At 49.7% G+C, this 10,801-nt stretch overlaps 1 protein-coding gene across 1 annotated transcript in view; it reads right to left on the bottom strand.

The window, feature by feature from the left end:
- Window positions 1-4,775: 4,775 nt before the first annotated feature.
- LOC107110670 (FYVE, RhoGEF and PH domain-containing protein 1-like) overlaps window positions 4,776-10,801 on the bottom strand; it is a 32,016-nt gene continuing 25,990 nt past the window's right edge. Inside the window, exon 13 of the mRNA XM_015411470.1 lies at window positions 4,776-5,454. Within this exon, the coding sequence (XP_015266956.1) occupies window positions 5,203-5,454 (252 nt within the window). The 3' untranslated portion in view covers window positions 4,776-5,202. The remainder of the gene's footprint in view (window positions 5,455-10,801) is intronic.

The raw sequence follows: 10,801 nt of genomic DNA, 5'->3' as shown, positions 1-10,801 counted from the left end.
GGAGGTCCAGCAGTGGGGCCAGGGGACTAGGAGCCCTCCCACTGTTGCCCACCCCCAAGCACCAAGAATACAGAGCATCACTTGCCCCAGACTGAGAGTTCCTATCTAGACCTTGTGGCTAATAGCCGCTAATGGACCTCTGCTTGCTCCATATGCTTATCCGATTCCCTCTTATAAGAACATAAGAGAAGCCAATGTTGGATCAGGCCAGTGGCCCATCCTTCTTCTCTCTCTGCCTCCCCCCCCCCACGTCTCTAAAAGGGAACGGTTGTGCTCCTGCCCTCGTTGAAACAAAAAGAGACAAACATAACCAAAAAGAAACCAAAAATCCTGTATTTTTTTTTTAAAAAAATGGGACACGGGAAAATAAAAATACGACGACGAAACTAGAAAGTAAAATGGACAATACACAAATCTCGGTTGTGGGAAAGGGCGCTTCTGTCCATAGAAGCTTCGTCCCCCTCGCCTCTGTAGTGGCCAGCCACTGTACATGAACGACAATAAAATATTATTTTGGTAAGAAAGATTTTGTATACCCCTTAATACTGAGTCCTTTTTTTTTAATATAAAAGTTACATGCACTAGCTCTACACCATGGCGGGGTGGGGCGGGAGGGCCCTCCGACCACCAGGAAACCGACCTCCGACTCCCCCCCAAAAAAGATCAGTATGGAAAGGGGGGGGTGCCTCCATCCCCATTTGGACACCGGAGCAGTACAAGCGGGGCGGCGAAGAGCTTTCAGCGCTGGCACAGAAAGCTCTGCAACAGGCCAGTTAAGGATGCAGAGAGAATTCTAAGCTCGTCGGCTCTTTTAAAAGTCCGTTGTATCAAGGAGGGGAGGCAGGGTGCCGGGTTTTTAAATCTGCCTGTGGGATAACCGTCTCCCCTTTCGGCAGGACCCATCAGGAGCATCTCCCGCACGAGCACCCCGTTGCGATGTGGCTCACCCCCTTCGAGCCCTGGCTGGGGGAGGCTTGTGTCAACAACTCTTCGCCAAGGTAAGTGAAATCTGAAACTCCGTGGGCAGGGGCAGGCTCGCTTCAGCAGACACCGAGGTCAAAGGTCAGGGGAGCGCCGTTTCCTTCAGACGTCACCTGTGAGATGCCACCAGCGTTCATCGGGTGGTAATGGAACAAATACTGGTCCTGACCATTGTTCCCTCTAAGCTGTGGAGTCTCGTGAGCAAAAATTCTACTTTGTGAGCTAATGGCATTAAAGTTGTGAGCGAGCGATTTGGCTTCTGGCCTAAAGCAGCATTTGGGCTCAGGTACAAACCAAAACAGTCTATTATGCTCCCAGTGGATATACTCCTATCCAGTGCTCCCTCTAAGCTGTGGAGTCTTGTGAGCAAAAATTCTACTTTGTGAGCTACTGGCATTCACGTTGTGAGCGAGCGATTTGGCTGCTGCATAAATCAGTTTGCCCTGGAGCCCTCCACCCTGAGCTAAGACAAAAATGTGTGAGCCGGAGGCTAAGAAACTGTGAGCTTGCTCACACTCACTCAGCTTAGAGGGAACACCGGACTCCTGATCTAGCAAGACGATTCCTGTCAGCTTAGAGGGAGCACTGGACTCCTGACCTAGCAAGACGATTCCTGCGCTCACTCTGAAATGAATGGGCCACATCATTCAGGCCCTCACGTAAGGCCCTGGCTGTATTCACAATCGGCTCCTGGCCTCATGTTGGTAACTGTCTGTGCTTGAGGCCCTCCTTCCCCCCCACACAGATCACCAGAAGGCGATCACGAGTGACCAGATCAGCTCACTCAAATGGCATCTACGCAGATCTATTGTCCCCTTTTGGCATCTGTTTTAACTGGAGTTGCAGGAACCTTTATTTCATTGCTGCACGTTAGAGAAGCACACTGGAGCATCGCTTGCGTGCTTAGAGCAAGTCGGTCGCCAGGTGGCAGAGAGGGCGTTTCTCGAGCGCCACCGGCAGAACTGTGCAGCGGTGCTCCCTCCAAGCTGTGGAGCCCTGTGAGCAAAAATCCTACTTTGTGAGCGACTGGCATTAAAGTGGTGAGCGAGCCAGTTGGCAGCTGCATCGATGAGTTTGTTCTGGAGCCCTCCCTTCCCGAGCTGAGACAAAGATCTGTGAGCCGGGGGCTAAAAAAACTGTGAGCCAGCTCACACTCACTCAGCTTAGAGGGAACACTGCTGTGCAGCAGCCATTCTTTTCAATGAGGTCTGCATGAGATACGTTTTTCTCTGGGTTTGTGCCCACTGGCGCTACAGCCCAGAAACAACGCTACAGAGGTGAGCCGTGAATGATGGCATGTGGCGATTTGGCAAGGAGGCCCGTGTTCAGGGAGGGAAGGGAGAGCGTCTCTGCCAGGTGGAATAGGCTTGGTGTGGCACAGGGGTCCCCAACGTGCCTGTGAGCGCCACGGCACACGATGACACCTTTCCTGGTGTCCACCAAATGTTTTTAGAAAGTGAGCGGGGCCAGTCGGGGCTGTTGGCCCCTGGAGAATTGACTGCTGTGCATATATTTTGAAGAAGAAGATGAGATTGGATTTATACCCCGCCCTTCACTCGGAGTCTCAGAGGGGCTTACAGACTCCTTTCCCTTCCCCTCCCCACAACAGACACCCTGTGAGGTAAAAGAAGAAGAAGAGACTGGATTTATACCCTGCCCTTCACTCCCCAAGGGAGTCTCAGAGCGGCTTACAAACTCCTTCCCCTCCCCACAACAGACACCCTGTGAGGTAAAAGAAGAAGAAGAAGAGATTGGGTTTATACCCTGCCCTTCACTCCCCAAGGCAGTCTCAGAGCGGCTCACAATCTCTTTTCCCTTCCCCTCCCCACAACAGGCACCCTGTGGGGTAGGCGGGGCTGAGAGAGCTCTGACAGAAAATGCTCTTTTTCAAGAACAGCTCTGACAGAACTAGGGCTCGCCCAAGGTCATCCAGCAGCTGGATGTGGAGGAGTGGGGAATCAAACCCGGTTCTCCCAGATTAGAGTCCTCGCACTTGACCACTACACCAAACTGGCAGCAGCTGACACCGCAACATGAAGATCCTCACGCTACGGTTGAGGGTAAGCCGCGGCTGCTGTTCGGTGACTTGGCTCCACCTCCTGTCGCAGCCATTTCGTGCCTGCGTCTGCCATGCTGTGTCAGAATCCCAAAGGCGCCCACAGGAGTAAAAAAAGGTTGGGGACCCCTGGCATAGCAAGAGAAAGACCACAGATCCTTTCATTTCAAACTAGCCCTTATCTCCGAGTCAGCAGGGAATTAAAGCCGGTTCTGGTTCCAGAGACAGAGGTTTCAAGTCATAACAAAGGACAGCCCATTGGTTCAATCTGACGTACGATGAGATGAGCCTTTAGTGGGAAGGAGGACCGCATTAGAAAAATCCCACGGTCAATACGGGGCCTCCCACACTCTTCCAAATCCACTGGAAGAACCGTTCCGCACTGATCTTTCCGCTCCTTTCCCCACTCCCAAAATACGGAGGTGACCAGTAAGTGCCAAACAAGCCCTACTGGATGGAAGAACAGATCTTGGTCCCTACTGCAAAAGATGGGGAGGGGAGGAGGAACACAGAGAGAGGCAGAAGAGAAGCAATGAAAAATCCCCCTCTTCGATCTTGTTTTCTCTGGGGAGAGAGAAGCCGCTTCCACACGGAAGTTTTTCTCCACTTTTGACTCAAACTGGAGCAATTTTTTTGGAGGAGGGGTGGGAGCTTCTGTAGGACATCAACCTGCAATTGTCCCAATTCCAGGTTTTCCCCATCCTTAATACACTCTTTTCCGGCTTTACTCTTGTTGTTTGGCAAAGAATGTAGCCCAAGTGGTTAGCATTGCGCGTGGAAACAATGCCATGCGTTTTCCTGTCCTGCAAAGGCAATGCCTGCATCAGCACCATTTCCCCCACTGTTGGCTGCTCACGGGCACCATTTTTCCTGCTGCCCTGCCATATATAGAGCTAGCTTTCTAAAATTAATTAATTGCTATAGCACCATAAACACCACTAGAGGGCTTTTTGAGGACTTTTAAAGGTTGTGTTCAGATTGGCAGTTTGGCACAATACGGTGCCACCTCTAATTGAACCAGTTTAAAGTGTTGCGGAGCATATCAGCCACACAGCACAGCCTGCTGCAGGTTACCCACGGAGACATCCCGTGGTCAAGCATCCACTATTGCAGAGCCTCAGCCATGGAGTGCACTGCAAAAAAAGTTCAAAATTCACGTGCGGGCATAAGTGTGCACGTGCCGCATATGCAAATATGCGCTGGCGCGCATGCACACACATGCACATATAGGCATTTTTTAAAAACACCTCTCCATAGCAGCATAATGGATCTGCAGGTTCAGAGTGCCAAATCCGTTCTGCGTGCACTCCCTCAAGACATCTGGCCATGTGCAATGAATGCACGGCAAAACAAAAACACCAGTTTGGAGGTGGTGGCTTTTTAACCCAGCTCCAAGTCGTCCTCTGACGGGGTGAGTATGCCTGGGGAACACCTGACAGATGTGGCTGTGTAACCGGGCCCCATTTAATCCGTTTGTGAAATATACCTATATCGGGCCAAACTGCCAGTCTGAACGCAACCAAAAACTGGTTAACTGCTATAGCACCACGGAAGGACTTTTTTCCTATAGTGCTATAACTGTCTGTTGCCACTGATCTATTCCATCTGAAATTTTTATTAGAGTCATTATAGCCCTGTAGCGCATGCACGAAGAAAGGACAAAAGAAAAGGACGGTGGATCACCACAGTAGCCATGGCGACCGGGCCCCCAAGACCCAATGCGAAGCTGCTGCAGAGCATGTGTGGATGGGAAAAGCCAGAAAAAGAGACTGAGAAATGCAGAGAAGATTCCCATTGATAGAAGCTCCATCACTAACGCACACGCCTGTGCACCGGCTGTGGCGACAATAGTTGTGTGGAGCATCCTTCCGTGTGGAAGCAGCCAGAGGGTGGTTTTGCTGACCCCAAATCAGGCGAGGAATCCAGATCATCCCCCAGCAATCTCAGCGCAGGTACACGGCTTCTGCAGCGATCGGTGGCAGGGAATATCGTGGCTAAGTACAGGTCCTTACGGGAAAGAGGCAGGAGGGGGACCCATGATAATGCTGACAAAGGGGAGAAAGTGCTGGAGAGAGAAAAGCGTTCAAGTATCCTGGTCAGAGAATGGGGAGCGGGCCCCCGGGGCAGTCAGAGTCAGTCCTTCCGAATCCCCCCAGCCTCCCCTGTCAGGTTGCCTCCGCCTCCGTATCTTCGTCTGCCTCGAGGATGGAAGGGGGCCCCTTGCCTTCTTCTCCGCGGCCCGCTCGGCTCAGCACCTCCATCCATCGCTGTCTTAGCTCCTCGGTCTCGGGGCTGAAATACCAGCACAGGTGGCTCTGGCTGATCCGGAAGGCATGGCGGCGATCCACCCGCTCCCCGGGTTCGGGGAGGTTCACCTCGAAGCCAATCAGAGGCATCGAACGCTGGGCCTTCACATCCTGCGGGTCGATGGGACAGTCAGACTGAGTGGTCAGGAGCAGAGGGCACACACAAGGCTAAAGATGCTGTGCTGGCTCAGCTCCTTTAATTAATTTATTTATTTATATATATATTTTACATTTGTCTCCAACCCTTCCCACAAGCGGGCTCAGGGCAGGTGACGTCAGGATTTCATCAACATTACAGGCAGGGGTCATTTCCTGCAGGAGCGCACAGGAGCGGCGCTCCGGCAGGAAAGAGCCCAGGGGGCGGGCACATGCAACAAGCCCCACCCCCTGCTCCCAGCAGCCCTCAGTCAGAGCAAGAAGCAGCCAGGTAAGTTGCAGAGCTCCCCCCGGTCCAAAACAGTCCAGTGGCACCTTTAAGACCAAGGTTTATTCAGGTACAAGCTCTCCCTCCTCTGCGAGGACAGATCTGCACGTTCCCCCCCCCCAATAGCTAGCAATCCAAAAGAGTCCAGTGGAGCCCCTGCACACTTCCGGTGAGGTAAGGGGGTGTGGCATAGGCAAACAAGTTATGTTAATGAGCTATGCTAATGAGCTCCTGCACCTCTTTTTCTACGAAATGACCCCTGATTACAGGCAATGATCAGATATGAAAACATTCAATTGAAAACAAATTTAGATTAAAATTAAGTTAACTAAAAATGGCGACATGCATTTATATATTAGCCCCAGCAGCTCGATAGATGGTAACCATGGGCGAATATAGTAGGGACGCTTTGCACAGGAGGCCATGGGATTGGATGTCCGTCACATCAACTGAAGGCCTGGTGGAACAGCTCCGTCTTACAGGCCCTGTGGAACTGTAATAAGTCCCGCAGGGCCCTGATCCCACGCAGGAGCTTGTTCCACCAGGTGGGGGCCAGGACTGGTTGAGGCTAAACGGACATCCTTCAGGCCAGGGATAAAAACAGGTTGCTTACCTGTAACGGGTGATCTTTGAGTGGTCATCTGTGCATTCACACCTATGGGTAATGCACCTGCGCTGACCCCAAATCAGTGATCTATAAAGTTCTATACAATTTTCGCGCCTCGCCCGGCCCGGCATGTGCAGGAACCCCACCGTGCACGTCCAAAGGGGTGCTGATATCCCGCCAGTTTCCTCCTGACCGCCGAACAGCTCAGAAGCAAAGAGCTGACAGCAGTGGGGAAGGGAGGAAGGGCAGTGTGGATACACAGATGACCACTCAGAGGTCATCAGTTACATTTACGCAACCTGTTTATCTTCGTCATGGTCTCTGTGCATCACCTCTATGGGAGAATAGCAAGCAGTGGCTCACCTGGAGGAGGGTGCTGACAGCCGGTCAGTTCCATGAAGAGGCCAGGACTTGACATCCGTCACTTGTCCACTGGCATGCCCGAATGTCCAGAGCACAATGCTTGATGAAAGTGGTAGGAGCCGACCAGGTAATGGCATTGCAGATGTCAACCAAGGGAACCCCTTTGAGGAAAGCAGCCGAGGTAGCCAGCGCTCTAGTCGAATGGGCTCGGAGTGGACCAGGAAGTGGGCATTTCACCAGCAAATAACACAACCATATTGTGCCAACAATCCACTCGGAGATTCTTTGGGCCGTAATTTTAGTGCCCGGTCTGTGACTAGCATAAGCGAAGAAAAGATGTGGATCCTTGTGCATAGCACGGGTCCTGTCCAAATAGAAGAGGAGCGCCCTCTTAACCTCCAAGCAGCGCATAAGCCATTCCTCTGCAGCAGCAGAAAGGAAGAGATCCAGCAGAAAAAATTCCGAATGCAGGTGAAACTCAGACAACTTTTGGAAGAAAAGAGATGTCAGAGGTCAATTGAATAACGTTCGGCAGAAAACAAAGAAACGGGGGATCCCATCGGGGAGCTAGGAGTTCTCCAACCCTCCTAGCCGAAGTGATTGCAACCAAAAAGGCAGTCTTCCAGAACACAAACTTGAGGTCACAAACAGCCAGCAGTTCAAAGGGCTTCCCGGTAAAGTAACGCAGATCCCAGAGTTGAACAGAGAGTCTTAACAGGAGGATAAAGGTGAAAGAGGACTTTTAGAAAACGTTTGGTAGTTGGATGGGGGGGGGGGACTGAAAAACCATCCACTAAACAATGACGAGCAGATATGGCAGCTAGATATACACATAGGGAAGAGTGAGTTGAGGCCAGAATCCGCCAAGGACAACATGAAGTCAAAAATACGACCGAGGCCCACAGATTCAGCAGAGGCTTGCATAGAGCCCAAAAAGGTAAGAAAGTTAGACTACTTATAAGGGTAGAACTTATAAGGCATAGAAGATTTTCTGCTGTTCATCAACACTGTGGAGACACGCTTAGAGAATTCAGGAAAGTGATTCTCCAGACAGTCAACTTCAGCTGAGGGACGTTGTGGTGGCTGAGGCAACCCTTGGATGCAATGAGGAGATCTTGGGCCGGTGGAAAGTGGTGGAAGCGCCATCAGGCGAGACGGAGAAGGAAAGGGAACCATGCCTGTCTCGGCCACCACGGGGCGACCAAAACGCAGTTTGCCTCGTCCATCACGATCTTGTGGATCACTCTGGTTAGCAGGAGCAGAGGCGGAAACAGAAAGAGGAAATTCCGGTCCCACGGGTACAGTAGGCCAACTCCCAGGGATTGGAACCCCTTGGCAGCAGAACAGAAGGCATTTCTTGTTTAGTCTGGAGGCAGAGACATCCACCATGGAGTACCCCCAACGGCGAGACAGAGCTAATGCCAGTTCAGTTCCCATTCATGGAGACGTGCCCCCCCTGCTGAGAATATCAACGTTGAGGAGCCCAGGAATGTGAGCAGCAGAGATATGAATGCCCTTGGATATGCACCCATCCCAGAGGTCTAGGGCCAGAAGGCAAAGGTGGCATGACACAATCCCGCCCTGATGGCTGATGTGACTTAGAGCAGTTGTGTTGTCCGTAAGGATGACAACTGACTTTCTGAGAAGGAGTGGCTGAAAAGAGTGGAGGGCAAACTTGATGGCCATGAGTTCCAAGTAACTGATGTGATGATGTAGAAGCTGAGGTTCCCACCTGTCTCCCACGCAAAGGCCGCTGAGGTGGGCCCTCCAGCCCCATAGGGATGCATCCATTGTCAAAGAAAGAGCCAGAGTTGGAAGCGGTTGTTCCCTCCAAGTTAGGGACTGTCAGACAGCATCTGGAGGACACAGCAGAGCCGTTTGGGGTTGCGTCAACGGGTTGAAATTTCGGAGAAACCACAGCTGGAGAGGTCGCATCTTTAGTTTGGCAGAGACTATGATGGAGGTGGTGGCTGCCATCAATCCTAGAAGACGTTGGACTGAGAACACAGAGACCCAAGACTTTATTTGACAAATGAGACTGAGGAGGGCATCCACCCTGTCGTTTGGAAGATAGGCTCTACAAGCCACGGAATCCAGAATAGCGCCTATAAACTGCTCTCTTTGGTTTGGAATGAGTGTTCCCTCTAAGCTGAGTTAGGGTGAGCTAGCTCACAGTTTTTTAGCCTCCGGCTCACACATTTTTGTCTTAGCTCACAAAGGATGGCTCTGGAGCAAACTAGTTTATGCAGTAGCTAAATCACTTGCTCACAACTTTAATGTCAGTAGCTCACAAAGTCGAATTTCTGCTCCCAAGACTCCACAGCTTAGAGGGAACATTGGACTTCTTGTGATTGATGCAAAGACCCAATAAATTGTATCACAAAGTGTATTCTTGCAGTGGGAACTGTAGTTTAATCCAGGTCCATTCTGAGCATACATCAACATGATAAATGATGCTCACTGTACAGATACAAAAGCAGCATGTAAATGAGAACTTCAGCTGATTTTGAATGCTTCCTCACATGCTGGGGATGGCTCCAGGGCATATGTAATCCTAGCAGTCCTGTAAATTGTCAGCATGCAGCCAACGGCAGCTATTTGGCCCGATGCCACATGAAATCTAAAACACTGTTCATTTTAAATTGTGAACAGATTGGCAGTGTGAGCATACGGGGTTCTTGACTTGAGATAAAATGTGCATTTGGGTAGGGTGAGTTAGATTTTCAAACATATTCTTCACAAAGAAAATAGCATCTCCAAACAAAAATAACAAGACACTGAGAAAACAATCCCTACCTTGCATGGTGCAAAATCATATCCTCCAACTACCCCCGTTATCAGATTTTTTTTCATTCTCAGGTTAATTATTATCCCCTAATTTTGCCTCTTAGACAAATGTCTCTTTTTAAATAAAGTGTCAGTATGCACAGAATTCTTTAGATACTAACCATTCCTCCTCCAGGTTTCTAAAAGTTAAATCTGTGAGTGGAAGGTGCATGAATTCAAATACATACGCATGGACGCAAAGGGCCAGCATATTGCTTCATTTTCTATTCTTCACCACATAATTGCCTTGCCAGGTAATAAGTGCTGCAGAAAGTATGTGAGTTGCAAATGAAATGTTCTATTAAACTTTTTAAGCTTTTATTTAAAAGGTAAACTATATCAGTTATACAGAATGGGGGGAAGAGCCTTCAGCAATGTGAAATTTGTAAGAGGGCATTGATACCTATAGTGGTATTATGAGTCTTGTAAATGTGTACACAAGCGAGCTCCTATTTTAATTTGGAACATGCTGGAGGTATTAAAAAATAGCTGTGGATCATGACCTGGCAAGTGAACATCCTCAACAAGCATAAGACCAGACTAAGCCCTGTCTGAGAAGCTAAAAGCAACATCGTTACATGTAAGTGGCTAAATAATTTCCGAAAGCACAAGCAGCATTAAATCTTCTGAGCATCCTGAAGGAATCGACTTTGTTAGTGCAATCCTCCAGGCAAAGCAGCTTATCAATTCTTAAATCAATTATTCCAAATGAAAAGTCACAGACACATAGGCATTCCCTGAGTTGAAAAACTCCACAGGCTACATAATGGATTTGCTGAGAAACAGTAAATTCTGCAGGAAAAAACCACTTTGTTCCTTCAGATTTTCACACTGATCTTCCTGCCTACCTGCCTCCAAATGACAGCATGGCATCTAAATGCCCAGTTTCATGGTCACAGATTTGGATGTAAAAAAAGGAAAAAAAAAGAAGGGGAAAAAACTACTTGTGATGATTTGGTGATCATTTGACACTGCAAACCAGTTCACAAGCCTAGTAATAGATTATTTTAGAATCCACAGTAACAAATGTATGATTCCATCCAGTGGGTCCTCTCTGACCCAGTGCATGCAGAACATGTACCCAGGAAGAGCTACACAGCAGGGGGAACATCCCCAGTGGATCGCCAATGACTGGGCAGTGAATTAGCTGCAGAGGGCTTGTTTCCCTCCTCCCTACCAGAAAGATCTCTACTCTGACTGCCAGTTCCCCTGGGATTGTCACAGCCCTGGAATTGTCT

This window comes from Gekko japonicus, unplaced genomic scaffold, assembly GCF_001447785.1.
Source record: "Gekko japonicus isolate JY-2015 unplaced genomic scaffold, Gekko_japonicus_V1.1 scaffold4515, whole genome shotgun sequence".
In the NCBI taxonomy this organism is placed as follows: domain Eukaryota; kingdom Metazoa; phylum Chordata; class Lepidosauria; order Squamata; family Gekkonidae; genus Gekko; species Gekko japonicus.
The sequence above is the reverse complement of the archived record's forward strand: the minus strand, read 5'-3'. Positions and strand labels throughout refer to the sequence as shown.